A 22,707-nucleotide genomic window follows, 5' to 3' on the forward strand; every position below is an offset into this window, starting at 1 on the left:
CAAATATACCCATCTTGGACACAATTCATATATACCCGTTCAAATAAATGTGCGAGGGAGTACACACACCGGAGTGGTTCTCCATTTTGCACAGGGCTAGGTCTGTCCAACATCTCGGATTCTTGGAGGCCCTTACAATAAACTGTTGCAGACCTGTTCTTTGCAAACAGATGGACCACATACGTTCGTTGAACGTTTTTAAACACGCGCCACCAGGTTAATTTCTACGCTGTGTTTTTTCCCCCCTCATAGAAATTACTTCATGCCAACATTACTTCATTCCAACATTTACTTCTGAAGACGGTCGGTGAAAAGTACTTCAAGTTTCTTCACCGTTCCCCATTTTCTTTTCTCTATCTCCCCTTTTTAGTCGATTTTCTTCCTTTGCAATTTATTTTTCTTACTTTTAGTCGATCCTGTTTCTTTTTACATTATAGTCGATCTTTTTTTATAAGGTTTTAAAAAAAAAAAATATCCCACTTCACTTTTAAAATATATATATATATATATATTTTTATTCGACAAATATCAAAAAATGACTAAAAACTTTATTTTTTTTATTTTATTATTTTTTTTTTAATTACATTTTCACCCCAAACAAGGCAAATTGCCACTTTGGTGTAGGGGGTTACTACCAGGGGCAACAACTACTGGGGTACTATGTAGGGATTTGGGCAGCAAGATGTCGGTTCACGTTACACTTGAACTTCTGCATGTCAGTACTGTTGGGGAAGCAGGGACCTGGAATGGAATTCCAGAGTCTAGCGGTTCTGGGGAAGAAACTATTGGAGTAAAAAGATCTTTTACATCTAGGGATCTCTACAGTGTGGGGGTGGGATTTAGCAGCCTGTCGGGTTTGTCGGGGGTGCTCACGTGGTGGGGGCACAAGTGGCTGCAGTTCGTCAGAGCATTCACCACTAAAATACTTGTAGAAAAGTAGGGGGATGCAAATTTTGTCGATGGGACAGAGGCTGAAGCTTAGATCCCAGTTCAGGGCCTATCAGGTTTGTGACTCTCTTTTGAACCCTGTCAAGAGCGAGAGACTAGTAGCAGATGCACCAGCCCAGATGTGGCAGCAATACTCCATACATGGGCGAATGGTGGCCTTATAGAGGTACAGGATACTTTCGGGTGTTAGTAGTTTTCTAGCACGGTAGAGAGAGCCCACCTTTCTTGCAGCGGCCCTGGCAATGCCTTCAATGTAATTGTTCCAACTCATGTTTCCTGTGAATGTTAGACCAAGGAGTTTGAAAGATGTACTCTCAGATAAAGAGTCGTTGGCCATTGCTATTGGTGGTAGAGAAGGTTTCTTGTAATTATTGAATGACATGGCAGATACATAAAAGACAAGGCCATCGAGTCAGATATTGTGATATGGAAAGAGCCTGAAAGAACTTACCACTGCGTGTTCTTACAAACCCAGAGAGACCTAAGACACTCGAGGATAGTGTCTAGTAGGCATTCAATGTACACGCAAGTGTGTTTTTAAATTAACCTTCTGTAAAACTGTTTATCCGCGAACCTCACAAGAATATGGTTTCTCAACTATGTGGCTGTGCATTTGATTTTGAAAACCAATACTCTGTGAAAAATCTGATTTACAAATTTCATGTTTTTTCACTTTTTTTTTTTTTATTTTACTTTGATAGTTTTACGAGATTAAGGTGTTCCATCATGAAATTAGCACTTGATTCCATATCCAAGGGCTCTTTTAAGAATATTTATGGCTACTATCTGTATCTTTTTTTTTTTTTTTTTTACAAGGTGGTCACCACTTATCAAGGCCCGGAAGCCACTCAGAGATAAGGGTTATTGTAAGTACAGTACGTTTAATAAAGTGTGTAATTAAGGGGGCGGTTCATCAGGAATTTGTTTACGTTGGACTTGAACACATACAGGTTGTAGTCAAGTGGGAAGCAGGCAGACGGAACAGAGTTCCACAGGTGTGCAGTTCTAAGAAAGAAGCTTTGTTCATGGAATCTACGTTTTGATTTAGGCACAGATAAAGAGCGGGGAAAGTTTTTGACAGTGGATTCAGCTAGACGGGTGTTTTTCATAAAAGATTGGCGAGGGGGGACCAGAGATTGGAGTTCAGACGAGCACCTGCCAAACAAAGTTAGGCTTGCAACGTCTCTTCTGTCGGAGAGAGGTTGCAGGGAAGAGAAAAGGGCATCCCCCACTAAGCCACGAAGTCTATTTTGTACTCTATCAAGGCAGGATAGGCTGTTTTTAGCAGCTCCTGCCCAGATGTGGCAACAGTATTCCATCCTTAGACGTATTTGGCTTTTATATAGATAGAGAATTGCATCAGTAGTGAGATATCTTCTGGAGCGGTAGAAGGATCCCACCATCTTTCCAGCGTCCTTGGCAACAGACTTGATGTACGTGTTCTATTTCAGATCAGGAGTGAAGGTCAAACCCAGAAGCTTGTCAAAACATGGGGCTTCTCCTAGATAAGAGCCATCTATTTCAATTGATGCTAGATGGGGATCAGAGCGTTGATGATGTAAAGATAGGAGTTTGGTTTTAGATGCATTAAAGGTAACCAGCCACGTCTTCCCCCACTGAACCACGCGCTTGAGATCAGAGGAGAGAGAATCAGAGAGAGCTTTGTCATTTACGGCCTTTGATGTGTTGCCGTAGATGATCATGTCATCAGCATAGATGTCAACGAATGATTTAAGTATGTGTTAAGGGAGGTCATTGATGTAGATCAGGAAGAGAGTTGGGCCCAGGATGGACCCTTGAGGGACTCCAGCATTAATACTGTAGGCCTTTCATTTTTGTCCATCAACCACTACGCTTATGAGCCTATCAGAGAGAAATGATTTAATGATTGAGAAAACATTACCAGTGATACCGTAGCTGGAAATCTTGTGAAGTAGGCCCTTATGCCATACCTTGTCGAAGGCCTTCGATATGTCAAGAGCAGTTGCCCTGGAAAGGAAACCTTTGTCAAGAGATTCACTAATACTATGTGATATAAACGTTATTCCGTGCCAGAGATTGTTTCCAAATATTTTTGAAGTTTTTTCATTAGGCCAGTTACTCCAATCACAACCGGTATAATTGTGGCACTATTTCTTTGTGCCACTGTTTCTAACACACTCTGCAGCATGGACGGGTGGTAATTTGGCCACAAGTGTAGAGATACAAAGAAATCCCTTCCCATAATTCCCTTGCTATCTTTCTGTCTCTTTCTTGCACGACCACCATGATGTGAGGATGCATAGTCTGTCTCTCCGTAAATGAGGGGAGCCACACCCTCCCTCAACACTAGTTAGGGTAGGTTAGTTAGCTTTGAAAAGCCTATTGTCCACTTTTAAATTGTTTTTTGTAATATATATTGTATCTCTAATGTAAAATAAAATAGTTAGTTATACCTTGTGTATATTACAATTGTGTCGCGTGTCGTTTTTTTTTTGTGTCTGCCATGAATGCCTTCATAAATGTCTGAAGTCGAAAGGCGGCCCTGAGGACAAAGAGATGAAGATTCCCACCACAATGCCACCAGGGTGAAGAGATCATCTTGAGAAAAGAAAGGAGCCACATCCAGATGCAACATCTCAGGTATGATTTTCTTCTTACTACACAGACCCTAATGACTGGCCCATCTTCATATCTTCATGAGACCGCTTTAAGACATTTACTATAACACGTCTGTCGGTCACACATCAGTGACCGGCAGATAGTGGTATATAATGTGTATTTCTTTCACAAACCATGCGATTTTTAATCATATTTTAGATCACGTCTTTTAATCTATTTTACACTAGCGAGGGGTACCCGGCGTTGCCCGGGTGTTTGGAGGTGTGTGTGGAAACTCCCGGGGGAATGGGGGGGGTGGGGATAAAAAAAAAAAATGTAAGTATGAGGATCGAAGCCGAACCCTTGAGGCAAAGTTGTAAATTAAAGTGTGAAAAAAAAAACAGTGCGACGGTAATGATTGCTCCACCGCGAGATGCTAACATGGGGGGGGGGGATCAGCGAGTTGTTGGTTTACATTACATTTAAATTTCTGCATAGCACTATAGTCAGGGAAGCAGGTAACAGGAAAGGGATTCCAAAATTAACAGTTTGAGGAAGAAACTATTAGAGTATAAGGCTTTCTCGCATTGAGGGACCTTAACAGTGAAAGGGTGAGATTTTGTTGCTAAGCAGGTCTGTTAGGAGTATATACGTTGAGGGGGGCACAAGTACAATGAGTCCATCAGAACACATTCTATCGAAATATTTTTAAAATAGGCACAGGGATGCAACACTGTGGTGATAGGACAGGGGTTGGAGTTTAGTTGACAGTGCAGGGTTAATAAATTGGAGACTCTTCTTCGAACCCTATCCGAGAGGGAAACACTAGTGCTAGCATTGATTGTTTCTAACGGTTTTAGAGTTGGGAAGGCATTGTTTTTACGAGAAAGTTTTGGGTTTTAAATTTCTTACAGTAAAATTTTTTAGTCTAACTTTTGATTGTTATCGTCAGTTGAAGATATGTATTGATATACAATATTTTTATGGCTTTTTCTGTATTTATATATATATATATATATATATATATATATATATATATAGTAATTTAGGAATTTAAAAATTTGTGATTTGAAAAAGTTAAATTTCAAATATAGAAATATTATTATATGTAAGACAATACAGTATAGTAAAATATATTTCCTTTAACCCATGAGTTTTCGATGTTTATACTCGGAGGAAAAATATTAGCAAATATTATAAAAGGTTTGCTAATTTGCTAAAGGTAATAAACATAGAAAATTAAATTAAATGGTTTTAAAGTTTTTTAATCATTTTAGCTACACAGAATAAGGGAAATTGGATATTGCTGCAGCAAAAAAAGGATATCGAATTTCAAATCGAAAGTGCATGCTAAATCCTGTAATGGAAGTTCTTGGTATTCGGCAAGTAAAAAGATCTAACGTGTATTGTAAGAAATCCGTTTATAACATTTGCTAATATTTTTCCTCCAAGGAAATGTATAAACATAGAAAACTCATGGGTTACGGAAATATTTTTTTACTATACTGTATTCTTTGTCTTGCATTTGTAAATTCCTAAATTATGATTTATTTGCTCTATCTAGGATATTGAGCAATTTAGCTGGGATAGTCTTATATAAAATATTACATCCAATAATATTTTGAAAGGCCGATAATCATTGGATTTGCACACCAGTAGATTTATTGTATTTCGTTATTCTGAATAATTATATATATAAAGCTGAATGTCTGTGTGTGTGTGTGTGTGTGTGTGTGCGTGTGTGTATGTATGTGTGCGTCTGGTCACGAATAGGCTCCTATATGGTTGACTATTTTAAAAAACTGATTACATATAATAATAGAAGATGTATCGAGACACAGGAATGGGTATGTCTGATCTGGCATAATGATGATTCATTAAAATTGTGGGGTCTGCGTTCGCGCCTGGTCCACAAAGTATGGAAATAAAAAATTAAAAAATTAAAAAAAAATGTTTACAAATGTTTCTGATATAGATGTACATGAGAATACTTTGATAAGTATGTTTTAACTTAAATAGGGATGGTATAATAAAATTGTGGGGTCTGCGTTCGCGCCTGGCCTCCATGGAATGGAAATAGGCACAAACTTTAATAAAGACTTTTCATATCTATCTTCGTAAGTATACTTTGATAATTATGTTTCAGTTTGAAGAAATATGGTATAATAAAATTATGGGGTGTTCGTTCGCACCTGACCTCCATAGAATGGAAATATATCACAAAGTTTAACAAGGTTTTTTAATATAGATCCACAGAATATTGTGATAAGCGTTTCAGTGTGAAAAGGTACGGTATAATAAATTATAGGGTTTATCTATTTTATTTTTACTTTCATCATATTTTGCTTTGGTTTTGATACCCCCAAATTCGAAGCTATCTCTTTACAACCCTTCCTTTTCATAACCTATCATACTTTCGTAAATCGGAGTCCATTTTGTGTAGGCTGTTTTTGAACCCAGTCAACGACGGATACTTTTGCTAGTATATATATATATATTAGTGTGTGTTTGTGCGTGTAAACACGTATGTACAATATATGAACATTAACCAAACAGGTCACAAATTATCTAATAATAAACTATTAAAAGTTAAATTCTATTATTAAGATTTTTCTAACACTACTTCCATTTGGACGTTATTCTTGTTTTGGTTAATATAACCTCCAACCTTTCTCATGTGAGTCTCGTTGCTCCGTTTAAAAAAAAATAAATGAATAAAAACGGGATTTGGGTCCAATTAGCCAGAAACGAAACTGAAAACAAAATTTAGTAAGCAAAAAAACAAGAAAAGATAAATGAACTCACATAGCTTAAGTTTATAAGCAAACATGTTATCAATGGCATCATGAGGACACAGATGTTATCACGTCGCAAATTTAGCTTTTTAAAACGAAAGAACAAAGCGACAGTTTTTGCATGTGTGGTTTGCAAACAGCGTTGAAAGCGAGATTTTTACCTGATCCCTCTAAAACAAACGACATTTCTACACGAAATAATTGACAATATTTTTCCAATTTTCCGATATTATGTGTCCGAGAGATCGCTTTTTCTAACGGTGCCATATTCGTGCCTGTTTGATGTGAATGACAAAAGATTTTAGCAAACATACAAACACACTAACACACAGACAGTTTCCCTTTATTTTAGTTTTAGTTAATTATGCGTGCATGACTTGCAAAAACAGCTGCACAAAAAAGGGCCATCCTTCCACAAAGTGGTCCAGTCGACTGCCACAGAATTAATCTTTTTTTCTAATTTTCACATATTATGCATCCGAGGCATTGATCTTTCAGATGGTATAGGTTTTGATCTGGTCGGATGCGGATGATAAAAGCACACACACACACACAATGACAGGTCTCCTTTATATAATGGATTTTGCAATTACGATAGGTTGTGATTGAAAACGAAGAAACTGACCTGACTGATCACATCTTTCATGTAAGGATCCAAGTCGGTGAAAAGGTCATGACCTTGGTGGAAGAAAGTATTTTGTGCTTTCATGAAAGACAACATCTGAAAGATGACAAAAAGAAAACTTATTTACAAAATTCATTTTATATTAAAATAAAAATCGACATCATTCGGAGTAATATTATCGTCTTTTTGGTATTTTCACCATTTGACTCCAAATCTTCTTCACTTATACAGAAATTCAAAATGAATTTTTTATTAAATCCACAGGGGTAGATTGTTCCTGTTCTGTCAACTATAACCGAATAGAAGTGTTCATTTTTATGTCATTACTAGCATGGATACCCAGCATTGCTAGGGTCAACATGATGTTCGGTTTGGACACACCTGCTATACTAAGAATATTGACCAGTTTTTCATTATTATATGTCAACTCCGTCGTTACCCGAACAGATATTTCAAAAATAAAAGAACAGATGAATACACGAAAATGTAATCGCTCCCAAAAAGAAGTACGTGACAAACTCTCCACCAGATATTTCGGCAGAAGGAATACGAAAAGAAGCTATTCCTCGGATATTGAGCACCTTTTTATGACTATATTCCAGTTTAAGCGAATTTTAAGTGAATATTTTTAATGCTGCCTCAGTCTAGAAAGATTTGTTGTATATATGGTCTGTTGCAACGAAAACAAACTGTAAATAATACAGTTTCAAAAATACCAAAGTAGAATTTGTGTTAACCGAAATACACGTTTTTATGTTATAAAAATGAGGAGTTATGAATTGTGTTATAAAATCAAATGAAGGGAAAATCCAGCTCCCCAAAAAGGGACACTCTTGATAGGAACACAAAAATTGTCTCAGTCGTAAAGGTTTTCTCTTCCATTGACCAAAGACAGAAAAAGTGAAGTGTAGCATCAAAACAGGTACTACACTTTGTTCCTCGCTGAATGTTAAACAATGCCTTTAACCATTGTGCACAGATTCATAAAAATTACCACTTCGACAAACACATTTCTATCTGGTCATGACTAGGGATGTGACAACAGCATATTCTTTTCATTCTTTTGACTCTCAAGTCTATATCCGACACAGCAAGACACAGTCAATCAACTGAGAACCACCACATCAGTCTATATAAAAACGTAAGATATTAACAGATATACACTCAAGAGTCAAAACAATGAAAAGAATATGCTGTTGTCACAGACCTAGTCATGACTGACGGAAAAATAACAATCTACTCCCATGGATGAAATAAAAGCTTCCATTTGAAATTCTGTAGCGATATCACTCCTCTAACGAGTCTGGCAAGGATCTTAAAGTTTTAAAAGATTCTAGAAGTGTAAGCCATGTATAGTTTCAGAACAGTTTCTGATGGTTCGTTATTCTGCACAAGTCGTGGAGGTGACTGGTTCTCAGTAGACAGTTCTCGAGTTGGAAGCCACAGAGCAAAAGATTCTTCCCGTGTTGACACGAAGAAGAAAACATATGCGAAGTTGCTACAGAAAAGGTTTAATTTTTATGGAGCAATTCTGGTTTCTGATTGGTTGGTAGCAGAACGTGAATTAATTCGATTCGCCAGTTCCTAGCAGCATCGTTTATAAAGACTATACCCCTCATTAGCTAAAAAATTTTGCAGCAGTAATTGTGCACGTGTAATTGTGAGGCAAGAGTTGTGCAATTCCCAACCACACCTCTCCTGAATCGTGGCAAGGAGAGGCACTAGACCGACTGGAAATAATGTTGAGTTAAATTAAAAATGAAATATCCCTGAGTGGCTTCCGGGCCTTGATAAGTGGTGACCACCATGTAAAAAAAAAAAAAAAGTCCTCGGATGTGCCTCTCCATTGTACAGTATATCATGTATTTATAATAATCATAATATTAATAACAACAACAAAAGATTCTTCCCGTGTTGACACGAAGAAAACATGCGAAATTGCTACAGAAAAGGTTTAATTTTTATGGAACAATTCTGGTTTCTGATTGGTTGGTAGCAGAACGTGAATTAATTCGATTCATCAATTCCTAGCAGCATCGTTTATAAATAGAATCTCCCGACTGTACGAGATCATACCCCATTAGAAGACAAAAACACTAACAAATGCACGCAAATCTTGTGAAAATAGCAACGAAAACATGAGAATAGTCGTTGGAATTGTCCAAAGAATTAAAAAAACGAGATGCCTTCAATAAGATTCTGGACTTTTTCATATCGGCACTTTTATTGATAGTACGAACATGAAACTCTAGTCCCCTTCAAAGTAATCTCCTCCGGCTGCAATACACTTGTACTGTACCAACAACTTCTGGAAGCCCTTATGGAAATCCTCTTGCATGAGCATGTCATGGACTCTTGCAACAGCCTCTTTCATCTCCTTGTTGTCATGACAACGTCTTTCTTTCTGATCTTCTCTAAGCATCCTTGGACAAACTTGCACAAATCTTCCGCATCTTCAGTTCCTTGCGAATAATTGTGCGTACAGTTCCCACACTGACACCAAACAGTGCACTTATTGTCTCTATAGACCCACGACGGTCCTTATCCATGAAATTCTTTATTTGGCCAATCAACTCTGGTGTTCTGACTTCCTTACTCCTCCCACACCTCTCATCGTCCCTCAAAGACTCACTGCCTTCCTCGAATCTCTTATGCCACTCAGAAACTGATACTCAATTCATGCAAGAGTGTCCAAAAGCAGTCTGAAGCATTCCATACGTTTCTATGGCATTTTTTCCAAGTTTTAAACAGAATTTTATTGCATACTATTCTTTTAAAATATCTTATAGAGACAATACGTGCACAGGTTGATGTCAGTGTGGGAACTGTGCCCACAATTATTCGCGATGAACCGAAGATGCAGAAGATTTTTTGCATGAATGCACCAGTCCACAATTCCATCCTTGTCACAGACTATTTGACAAAGATGAACATCAAGACAGTTCCTCACCCTCCCTATTGTTCAGACCTTGCTCCCTGTGACTTTTGGTTATTTCCTAAGCCCAAGGAAAATTATTAGAGGATGTCATTTTGAGACAATCGAAGAGATGAAAGAGACTGTGATGAGCATTGATACGCTCACACAAGAGGACTCCCATGGGTCCTTCCAAAAATTGCTATAACGGTCCAAGTGCATTGCAGTCGGAGGAGATTACTTTGAAGAGGACTAGAGTTTCATATGTGTACTATCAAGAAATGTGTTCCTACAAAAAAGTCTGAAAACTTATTGAAGACACCTCGTACATACCATCATGGAAGAAATACATCATATTCCAAAAATCATGTAAATTGATCAGGTATTTTTTTTTAACTAAGAAAATCAAATTTGATAACGAAGCACATTTCATAAGGGGGGGAGACAACTTAATTCAAATGATCAAAATCATCTTCGTAATGGATACAAGTTACTATTAAAATCGCTGAAAATAGCAGAAAGATAATTTTCTATATAAAAACAAAATATTTAATCAATTTACATGATTTTTGGAATATCACATCTTCGTTCCATGATGGGTATATACATAAAATATTTTGCTGTGATTTAGTTTGTTTTTAATTTCAAAACAGGCACTGGTTTTTCTTTAATTCTCATTTAGTTTCACATTATCGATATGAAAATTTACTGTTCATATCAAACGGGGGGGGGGTCTTGTCCGGAAAAATCTTTATGATTTGATTAAACAAAATTATCATATTCCAAAAATTATGTAACTTGATCAAGTACCTTTATTTTTAAAATAAGAAAATCAAATTTTACAAGTATCCGAGGAATAACTACCTTGTCTGTTATTTTTAATAAAAAAAAAAAATTGAAGGGAAATAACTAAATAATTCATACTTAATAGATTAATGTTGTAATGCCTACAAATTCCCATTAATCATTTAAAAAATGATTCTCTTTATAAAAATAAAACTACTTGATCAATTTGTAATTTTTGGAATATGATATTTTCATTTCGTTACGAATAGGTACAACAATTTTCTTTTTTTTTAACATTTTAATATACGAATAATTCTAAAAGAGAACAAAACAAAGAATAGGATGACATATACTCACTGTTTCTAATACATCGAAACGTTTCTTCAGACGTAAAACATTAATCTGAAATTCAAAGAAAAACAAAAAAACAATTATATTGATTGAAAAAGTTTGTAAACACTTGCAAAAAAAAAAAGTACTTTTTATACAATTTTTAATTGTTTTTTTTTTTTTTGGCGTTTATATTGTTATAGCGATTGCAGATAACAAATAATAAAATTCAGCTACAAGTTTTGATTAGTTACTGCTGGAAATGAGGTCTTTCAACTAGGAAAGCCGCAGAAGAGATTTGTGCTGCCAAAGGTGAAGGAACAATAGCATATGCGGCGATCTCAAAGTGGTAGAAGCGTTTCGATTCTCTCGAAGGGAAGCCTAATTTAGGACGGCCAGTAAAGTTTGATGATGGAGACTTGCAAACTGGGTTGGACATTGCGTCTTCATTGAGCACTCGAGAATTTGCTGATGCGCTTAGAGTTGGTAAATCGACAATTCACTGACATTTGAAGCAATTTGTTCAGAAAAAGCTGCGCCAAAATCTGCACAAATTCACCGAAGCACAAGCCAACAGATGAGTTGAAGTTTGCTGTCAATTGCTTAGCAATCCATTGGATGAGCATTTTTTTTGGGGGGGGGGGGGTTATCGTGGCATCAGATGAGAAATAGATCTGGTCCAGCACAATCTAGACGAGCAATGCATTCAGAAAGGGAAAGAGACACGTTCAGTTCCAAAACAAGATCGATTCAACAAGAAACTCATATTGTGCATTTGGTGGAACTCTGAAGGAATCGTGCATTTTGCTTCCGAATGGTTGTGCTGTCAGTGCCGAGCTTTACTGTAAACAACTGGAGCAGGTCTACGAAAAGTTGAAGCAAAGTACCAGACTCTGATCAATCGAAATTGCACTTTGATGCAAAACAATGCCAAGCCACACATTGCCAGGAAGACCAAAGGCGTGGGTGTTGAGGTTCGGCCACATTGCTGACTTTGCTCCATCAGATTACTGTCTTTTTTTTTACTTGGTAGTCACCACTTATCAAGGCCCGGAAGCCACTCGGGGATAAGGGTTATTGCATGTACAGTAATAGTAATAGATAATATCATAGTAACCATTAGTATTGGAGATTTGATAAAGTGTCTTACTTAAGGGGGCGGTTTATCAGGAATTTGTTTATGTTGGACTTGAAGACATCCAAGTTGTAGTCAGGTGGGAACAGGCAAACAGGCTCATTGCAACGATTCAATGCGTTTGATGAAGTCTAGGAAGTGTATCAAGAATTATTTCATCTGAAGCTGAATGGTATTTTGACTAGATCCAAAAGATTGCAGATCGACGGCAGAAAGTTTTGAAAAATTAAGGTCTTTATTTTGAGGATTCATTTTTTTTTTTTCTTTGCTATTAGTTGGAGATAAAAATTTCAATTTATTTGCAAGTGTTTTCAAACTTTTAAGACACCCTAGTAAATGCATAAAATTGTAAGACAACACTTTAATAGGGGTCGGCAATCTTTTGGGGGACGGGGAGTAATTTGCTATGCAGTGTCTCAGTGAAGGGCCAAGACTTGTTTTTTTATGTACTAATGACAAAATCCAACACGTCAGGTTTGCTGAAAGAACTACATTTGAATTTGTTGTTGTTATACAGCATTCACCCTAGGCAGGTTAACTGGCTTCCTCTGAAGGAGAAAGAGTCAAAAAATATAAACTTACAAGTGGTACCCAGCCGCATGTATATCCCAATCAAAGGAGACAACAACATTTGGATTTTGTAGAAATACAAAGTTGTGGTGATAATTTATAGATTTTTAATTTTATTGGTTGTTTAAAATCAATACTATTTCATAATCAGTACAAATCACGTAAAATTCAAGTTTTAAGCAAAAACAAACAAATAAAAATAAAAAGTCATGTTTGACATTGAAAATAAAGCTAAAGTTTTTCCGATACCCTCAAAAGTTCTGATTTTTCTGATTATGATAAATTATCCCAATTCTTATATTATATTTATCTTTCCTTTGATGAGAAGAACTGCATTTTTTGAAACTCTCTCTCTCTATATATATATATATATATATATATATATATATATATATACACTAGCTGTATCTGCCAAACAAAGTGTTGCCGTGGCGTAGTCTGGTTGATGCAACACGTGTGCACACATACGCAAGCACAAAATGCACACACGTACAAACACACCATCATGCACACACACTAACAAATACAGGAAAACTTTGCAAATAGTCAGGAATAGACAGTTTAAAGGCTTCCAAATCACACATGAGTTTTTTTAAGCATATACATTGCAAAATACTGGTTATGAACACGAGTCTCGGCTGTAATAATCAATTGTTTTATTTTTTTATTTAGTGCATAAATAAAGAATCTTCATATTTTATAAAATAAAGAAATAATAATTATCAGTGCAGATGTGTCGAAAAACAGTATGTGCGATGTATGTACACAAAAAAGATTTAGCATGCTAACATAACTGTTTAATATAAATTAACATGTATTTACGTATAAATTGAAAGCATTATTGGCTTATAAACATTGTCTTGATGTGTATAAATGGTTTGTATTAGTTGCGTTTTATATCAAACGATTGCCTACTGTATAGAGTGAAGCCATATTGGTAAATTTCTGGAGCGTTTGTTTTTGTAATAAGAGTTGGATTCTTGAATGAACAAATAGTCAGTTTCAGCCAATGAGATTTAGCGGAATGTGAGAAGGGAGAATTTATTATTTTTTGTACTGGGAAACAGAAGGATAATGTTATGGCTATGAGTATATGACTCAGTTAATAAGGGTGCAACCCAATATCCGTCGAAAATGTAGAAATCCTCCCGGTGATGACCGGGAATGGTAAGATTACTTGATAGTTAGAGAGGAAAATACGAACTACTTCCTCTAAAGATGGTTGCAATTGCAATGATGGCGTACCTAGGATGAAATGTAGGTTTATATTATAATGAAAAAAATGTGGCGTAAATGGCATTCAAAAGTTAAATAAGATGGTGGATAATAGTGTAGACATGATAAATTTGTATGTGGCATCCGTTGTTGTAAACCTACGGTATTTTGTGCAATCAAAATGTTATATACAGGAAGGATATATATATATCGTCAAAGAATGAGGGTTCAATATAGCAACGTTGTTTTAATTTGAATAATATATTTGGAGAAAGGAGTCTGTATAGAGCTGCGCGTTCTAAAGAGCCGCGTGTTGTATCTGGCGGTTGTATTTTGAAATGTTTGAACTGTGCGTAGGCAACGCGAGAATAACGTCAAGAATGAGAGTTCATATAGAAACGTTGTTTTAATTTGAATAAAATAAAATACGCATCAAGTGCGCTTGAAAGCCAAATCATAACGTAATATTACAACAGACTTCTTTCTCCAAATTTACAACATGGCAAGGAAGAAGAAAAGGGGAAAAAAGAAACAAAACAACACACTGAAGATGGAGTATACCTCTGAAATATTTTTTGACATTGCTTTCGATATAGGAATTATTAACAAAGATATATAGAAACGTTGTTTTAACTTGAATAAAATAAAATACGCATCAAGTGCGCTTGAAAGCCAAATCACAACGTAATATTAGGAAAATAAACAAATATTTTACTTGTTTGAAATTTATCACAAATATATTTCGGAGGAAGACTCCATCTTCAGTGTGTTCTTTGTTTTTTTTCTTCTTTCTTACCATGTTGTTAATTTCGAGAGAAGTCTGTATAGAGCCGCGCGTTGCATCTGGCGGTTATATTTTGAATTGTTTGAACTGTGCACAGGTAACGCGAGAATAACGTCAAAGAATGCACACAGTTCAAACAATTCAAAATACAACCGCCAGATGCAACGTGCGGCTCTATACAGACTCCTTTCTCCAAATTAACAACATGGTAAGAAAGAAGAAAAAAAAAAAAAACAACACCCTGAAGATGGAGTATACCTCTGAAATATATTTGTGATAAATTTCAAACAAGCAAAATATTTGTTTATTTTCCTAATATTACGTTGTAATTTGGCTTTCAAGCGCACTTGATGCATATTTTATTTTTATTTTATTCAAATTAAAACAACGTTTCTATATGAACTATCATTCTTTGACGATATATATATCCTTCCTGTATATAACATTTTGATTGCACAAAATACTGTAGGTTTACAACAATGGATGCTAATATTACGTTGTGATTTGGCTTTCAAGTGCACTTGATGCATATTTTATATATATATATATATATATATATATATATATATATATTTTAAGTTTGTTTTTGAAATGTCGTTACTTTTAATATATACCATTTTCGTTTAATGAGTCTAGATTGTTATTTTAAAACCAGTCACCGTTAATTTTGAGTTAAGCTCAATGTGTCTATTTAGTAGGGGCAGAGCATATATAGTGCAAAATTTTTATGAAAATTCAAAGACTCACGTTTTCCTTTTTATAACCTTCATTTATTTCCTGGATTTTTTCCATTACAGCTGTTTCATTAATGAGTTGGCAATTTTATAAGTTATGTTTCCATAAAAATATCCTGTCCCCCATTAACATCTTCAGATGCTTAGCCATTAGATTTTTAAAACAAGGTTTTCCCTTCGCTTCTAAAGGGACCCTCCTCTGACTGCCTTTGCTGACTGCTCTCTCTGTCCGATTGCCCTCTTCTTCGATTGAACTAGCTCCTATATTGAGAATTCATTTCTACCATGACATTATACGTGTGTCTGTCAACATGATTGACCCATGTGGCCTTACATGCATGGTTCGGCATGTGTTTCCAAACCATTTCTGCACACAAAGGATTCTCACTAACCTATTTTTCGACCTAACTTATTTTTCAATATGTTTTTAAATTGCTATTGTTCGTTCTTCTCTATCTGACCTTATTTTAATTCGGTTGTCATCAAAAGAATTGAACAATTAAAATTCCTTTTACAACAACATATCTAAACTATTTTATGTTAAACTGAACAATGCAAAATTCCATTTCTGAACCTTGCTTACAAAGTTCGAATCTCGATCTATCCTAATCTCATTTTGACTTATCTAATGTTTTTCTTATTTGCAAGAAAAGGGGAACCTTTCTTGTAAGAATAAGATATTAACAGGTATATACTCAAGAGTAAAAATAATGAAAAAAATATTCTGTTATCTTAGCCCTAGTAATTAACCGTGGCGGGATAGGAATGCTGAATCTGTCAAGTGTATCTCCAGTAATTACTGCTCTCCATAGTTGTTGTTGTCTCACCATGTTTTTGGCCAACTCATCCTCTGGCCTGCTTCGGGTAGAATTGAAACCGCTATCTTCAGACAATTCTCACCTGGAACGATAGAGACTTAACACCTATATCCCCTGCACTATGGATTTCCATCTCAGATGATTGCAATAAAAAATAAAATTGGGAGCACTGTCTGTCGGTGTTGTCGCGGATCGACACATGGTCTCTAACCCGTATTTGTATAAGCATGTGGATCGTAAGAATTTGCGTTTCTTATTAGTGTTCGGAAGATTAATCGGAATCGGGAAACGAAAAAATAAGAAGATTTGGGGGTATCAGAAAAATGATATCTATTTTCCGATGCTAAAACGATTCTTTTAATTGTCATTTTTATTTGATTTTGTTTAAAGTAAAATCTTCCATTGCTGGTAATACTGATAAAATAATAAATATTTATTGATTTTAAAATTACGAGTAAAGCTAAAATCGATAGTGTATTTTGACGTTTAGGAAAATATCTGCATATTTAACAAGTGTTTTTTTTTTTTTGAAAATCAGGGAAATTAACAATCTTATAGTTAAATAGAAATTTATAAAGAATCAGAATCGGAATCAGTAATTGTATCGGAATTGGGAATTTAGCACGGAATCAGTAATTGTATCGGAATCTGGAATTTAGCACGGAATCAGTAATTGTATCGGAATTGGGAATTTAGCACGGAATCAGTAATTGTATCGGATTCTGGTATTTAGCACGGAATCAGTAATTGTATCGGAATTGGGAATTTAGCACGGAATCAGTAATTGTATCGGATTCTGGTATTTAGCACGGAATCAGTAATTGTATCGGAATCGGGAATTTAGCACGGAATCAGGGAAAATATTGGAATCGTCCCATTACTATTTCAAGCTAATTTTTGGTGCAAAAGTCTTTTCAATTATCCTCCACCTGTATTTTCAAATGCAAAGGAATTTTTTAATCGAAACCAATTTGCGTTCTAGCGACATAGCAATTGCACAGATCGGATAATTTCAATTGAAACCAGTAACGTTTCGAAATCCGCCAATTGTTTGTTTCATCAGCGTTCATTGCCGAGTTAATCAGGAGTATGTTGAGAGTGCACTAGTGCTATGAGTTCATCAGAACACATTAAAGATTATTTTCTGTCTTTGTGATTATAAAAAGGAAAAGGGGAAGAGCATTTCGTATCTGTTGATTGTGAAAGTCTTTGCAACATAATGAACGATGATTTCTATGAAAGCTGCTTAATTTGTTGCTGTTGTTATTGTATGCCATTGAACTGGGTTGAACTGGCTTCCTCCAAACGAGGAAGTGTCAAGGGAATATAAATTCACAAGCACTTCCTCTCCCCCAGTCGCCTGTAATGTTTGCTGCATTTTAGGTCAGGAAGCCAGTATCTTCAGACAACCTGATCTGGTATCACCAGATGCCCAAACAAGTATTACAACTCTGAGCGAAAATGGACCTGGGAGCAATGGTAACTAAGGAGGAAACTGTACATTCCCTACAACCCCAAAATGGAGCTTCATAGCTGGATGTGTTTTAAGGTCATACCCAGGATCAGTGCTTAATCTGTTGAAGATCTATTAATCACGCATCTGAATAAAATTCATTTCTTACGAAGACAAATAAGAAATTTACGAATGTGCATACTGGTGCCATCAAGATTCTTGTTCAACTACATTTTTTGTAGTAGGCAGGCAGGCTCGAACCCGTGACGCAAAGGCAGAAAAGAAAGTGAAGGTGTGTGTAAGGGTGTTGGTTGAGCAAAAAAAAAAAAAAAAAAAAAAAAAAAATAGCAGTAAGCAGGCTCGAACCCGTACCGCAAAGGGGGAAAAGAAAGTGGGAAAATTTTTTTTTTAAATAAACGTGACGTGTTTGCTGTTGCGCCCATCGCCAAACCAGAAGTGATGTAGGTTTAATTAAGGTTAGACAATTGAAAAGAGGGGATGACTTTTGAAAATACCAGCGAAAAAAACGATCCCTCCCTGAAGAAAAGTGCCCAGAAAAAGACACACACAAAAGAATGATGTCACTAAATAGGGTTTGCGGGTGATATATGAAAAAAATAAGGTTTTAAAAAAGTTTCTTATGTCAAACATTATTACATAAGGAGTCATTTCGTGTAAAAATTTAATTTATTTTACCCATCGAAACTCGAGAAATGCACGATTAAATATGTGTAAACATTAAAAAAAAAATCAACATGGCTGTCCAGTTGCCATTTTTGAGACCAATAAGCAGCCTTGGCCTTGCAATCAAAAACTAAGAATGAAGGTAGCCATCTTTGAGTTTTTTGAACACGCTAAAGGGAGATAACTCAGTTTAAAGCGCCGACCCTCCCTCCCCATCTTTAATACTAGCTTTTCTTCCTAAAAATCAGACCGTTTCAAATTGTTTTTTCGCTGTAAAATAAAAAAAAAAAAAAAAAAACTACTTGATGTAATTAAGTGAATTTTTTTTGTTGGAGAACTTCATTCCATAACAGATGCATACAATATAATCTTTTCTTTGATATTTTCATTTTTTAATGTCTTGATTAAACTTTACAAGTACCAAAAATAAACGACCTTTTTATGGGTAATGGCACTAAATAGGGTTTGCGCGTGAAATGAAAAAAATAAGGCGTTTATTATCTTAAACATTATTACATGAAGAGTCATTTCATGTAATAATTTTATTTATTTTACTCATCAAAACTAAAGAAATGCACGATTAAATTGAATAAATAAAAAATAAACATGGCTGCCACTTGCAATTTCATAGATCAAGTAAAAGCCTTGTTTGGGGTGAATAACAATAAGGTTTTAAAAAAAAACAATAAAAAAGATAGTATTAATATAAATAGATTATACTTTGATCCTAGGTAACACTAGTAGCCCTGCTGGTTTAGATATAGAAAAAAAATATATGTATGAAATCTTACCTGGTAAACATAATCAAGAGAATTGTGTGCAAATGCGGACCTTGTTGCAATAAGACCGTTTGTGGCTTCTTCACATTCCTGAGGCTTGCTACGTAGAACATTAGAATTACGGATTAAAGCATTGTCCATCTCATCACTTATTTTCTCAAAATATTTCTTGGCATCTTTCACTTTGCGAATATCCCTGAAAAATAGAAAATTAAAGAAGTTAACTTATATACATATATATATATATATATATATATATATATATATATATATATATAATTATTTCCACAGCTAGACAATGTCGCAGTACATAAAAGCCAAGAAAGCCAACAAACTGGAAGTCCAAGACTCGAGTTTCGCCCTCACTTGGGCTCATCTTGATGTTTCTGAATTTTTGACCAAGAAATTTGATGTTTCTGAATTTTTGACCAAGAAATTAGATGTTTCTGAATTTTTGACCAAGAAATTTGATGTTTCTGAATTTTTGACCAAGAAATTTGATGTTTCTGAATTTTTGACCAAGAAATTTGATGTTTCTGAATTTTTGACCAAGAAATTTGATGTTTCTGAATTTTTGACCAAGAAATTTGATGTTTCTGAATTTTTGACCAAGAAATTTGATGTTTCTGAATTTTTGACCAAGAAATTTGATGTTTCTGAATTTTTGACCAAGAAATTTGATGTTTCTGAATTTTTGACCAAGAAATTTGATGTTTCTGAATTTTTGACTAAGAACTGTACATAAAATTCTATATAAATATCGAAAACTATACAAAGATGAAATGTGTCGTCCACTGAAAGTATGGTTAGAAGAACATCGAAAAGCCATAGTACATGGAGAGACTGAAAAGTCAGGTAGGAAAAGGGAAACCATCTACCATCATGGGACGAAGTAAAAGTTATAAACAAAGAGGAACGGTGGAGAGTAAGACGACTGAAAGAAGCAGCACATATGCTGGGGGAATAACCAACTGCTAAGTAGACCTTGTATAGAATTCAATACGATATGGGAACCGCTAATTATAAACAATAGATAATATACACAAGTAAAAAACATTAATCTATAATATAAAGCTGAACGTCTGTGTGTGTGTGTCTGGTCACGAATAGACTCCTATATGGTTGACTATTTTAAAAAACTGATTACATATAATGATAGAAGATGTATCGAGACACAGGAATAGGCATGTTTGATCTGGCAGATCATAAAAATTGTGGGGTCTGCATAAAAAATTTAAAAATTAAAAAAAAAAAAACGTTTTTACAAGTGTTTCTGATATAGATATACATAAGAATACTTTGATAAGTATGCTTTAATTTAAATACGGATGGTATAATAAAATTGTGGGGTCTGCGTTCCCGCCTGGCCCCCATAGGATGGAAATAGGCACAAACTGTAATAAAGACTTTTCATATCTATCTGCATAAGTATACTTTGATAATTATGTTTTAGTTTGAAGAAATATGGTATAATAAAATTATGGGGTGTTCGTTCACGCCTGACCTCCATAGAATGGAAATATGTCACAAAGTTTAACAAGGTTTTTAATATAGATCCACAGAATATTGTGATAAGTGTTTCAGTGTGAACAGATATGATATAATAAATTATGGGGCTTATCTATTTTATTTTTACTTTCATCATATTTTGCTTTGGTATTGATACCCTCAAATTCGAAGCTATCTCTTTACAACCCGTCCTTTTCATAACCTATTATACTTTCATAAATCAGAGTCCATTTTGTGTAGTCTGTTTTTGAACCCAGTCAATGACGGGTACTTTTGCTAATATATATATATATATATATATATATATATATATATATATGCATACACCATAATTATCCACAAAGACGCGTAGTCCAGTGGTTAGAGTACTTGAAAAAAAAATCAATTGTAAAAAGTGATATTCTCCTGAAGGTTGTAAAAAAAAAGTTTTGGTAGGTGAGTATGAGGATCGAACCTGAACCCTTGAGGCGAAGTTGGAAATTAAAGTGTGAAAAAAAAATAGTGTTCGACGTTAACCATTGACCCATCACGAGATACTAACGTAAACACGTTTGAATTTATTTAATTACTTAGATTTGGCAGGTACACGTTTTAATGACTTAATGAGGTAAACTTTTACTGCGGGATAGTATTTCATTTACTGCGGGAACGCTTTTTTATTTCTATTTTCCGAAGATGTTGGTGGGGTCCAAATTGAATAGCAATTGTTTGATATATGGAAAATATTTCCACATTGATCAAAGCTGATTGCTTTCGGACATTTCCGGCGATTGCCACCGGAAAAATACTGCCAGAATTAGTGTTGCTTTTATTATAAGAAAAAGCCTAATCCACATGCGGCGAGCGACAAATGTTGAATATTTATCTTCCCGAAGTCGAGCAAATTAAATAGACAGGCGAGCTCCGTTGTTAACTCATAGATATTACGATTTATATGTGATATAAAAAGTTTTAAGAAGTTGCGAGCCGACCGACCGCTTCTCTGAAAAAAGCCTTTCTTGGACATACACAAAAAGCGAACATATATGCACACATTTTCGCTTTTATATATATAGAAACTATGTTGAAACTAAAAAATGATTTCAAAAAGTTCAGAATAAAATATTTATAAACCATTCTATCTATATGAAAATACTAGCATGGATACCAAACGTTGCCCAGGTCAACATGAAGTTCCGTTTGGATAGAGCTGCTATACAAAGGATATTGAGCACTTTCATCAATAATCCCACAAAAGAACGGAACTGCTCAAAAAAAGAAGAACCTTCCATCTGATATTTCGGCATGAGCGATACAAAGAGAAGCACTTTTTGTTTCCCGTGTGCTTGAACCACCTTAAAAAAAAAAAAAATAAAAATAAATCAGTCAAAAAAACTTCTTTTAATCAAAATAACAGCTAGTGCCCATGCGACCGAAAAAAAAAAAAAAAAAAAAAAAAAAAATGAGCCACTTCCAGCGGCGTTCAAACCCAAAACGTGAAAGAAAAAAAAAAAAACAAAAAAAAAAACACTTCTGGTAGTTTTTATTGCTTCGTTTTTTGTTTTTTTGTTTTTTTGCTGCTTTTTACTTTTTCAATTTAAAGCCTTGGATTACATCTGCCAAATGCTAAAATTCAAAAACCCAGAACACTTTAACGACTATAAAATTTAGCTGGTTTTTGCATGCTAACTTTACCTGGATTCAAATAATCTAATCCAAGCTCAATAGCTAACCCATAGATTAACATTTCTTGTTCTAGTGTATTTTGGCTCCAACACAGCAGCATTGCTTAATGAGACCTCCACCCCAACCCACCTTGACACAGCATCATCATTTTCTTTTTTATCTTACATGTTAGTTATTGAATTATATTATTTCATTTTGTGTTTCTTTGATCTTCAAGTCTTCTGCTTTCTTCAGCTTTTTCTCTCTTTCAATTTGAAGTCTTCAATTCTATCTCAACCGCTAAAATCTCAACCGCTAAAATCCCAAACGCTAATATCCCAAACGCTAATATCCCAAACGCTAATATCTCAACCGCTAATATCCCAAACGCTAATATCCCAAAC

The 22,707-nt window shown here is 35.0% G+C and overlaps 1 protein-coding gene across 38 annotated transcripts in view; it reads right to left on the reverse strand.

Annotated features, from left to right (window-relative positions):
- LOC145271199 (arf-GAP with coiled-coil, ANK repeat and PH domain-containing protein 2-like) overlaps nucleotides 1-22,707 on the reverse strand; it is a 636,480-nt gene that overhangs the window by 401,745 nt on the left and 212,028 nt on the right. For all 38 annotated transcript variants that reach the window (XM_080126741.1, XM_080126736.1, XM_080126765.1 and 35 more), the window contains 3 exons: nucleotides 19,163-19,346; nucleotides 11,006-11,050; nucleotides 6,949-7,044 (listed from right to left, as the gene is read on the reverse strand). In XM_080126741.1, the coding sequence (XP_079982867.1) occupies nucleotides 6,949-7,044; nucleotides 11,006-11,050; nucleotides 19,163-19,346 (325 nt within the window). The remainder of the gene's footprint in view (nucleotides 1-6,948; nucleotides 7,045-11,005; nucleotides 11,051-19,162; nucleotides 19,347-22,707) is intronic.

The sequence above is a fragment of the Euprymna scolopes genome, chromosome 46 (assembly GCF_053919585.1).
Source record: "Euprymna scolopes isolate OS-2025 chromosome 46, ASM5391958v1, whole genome shotgun sequence".
Taxonomy (NCBI): domain Eukaryota; kingdom Metazoa; phylum Mollusca; class Cephalopoda; order Sepiida; family Sepiolidae; genus Euprymna; species Euprymna scolopes.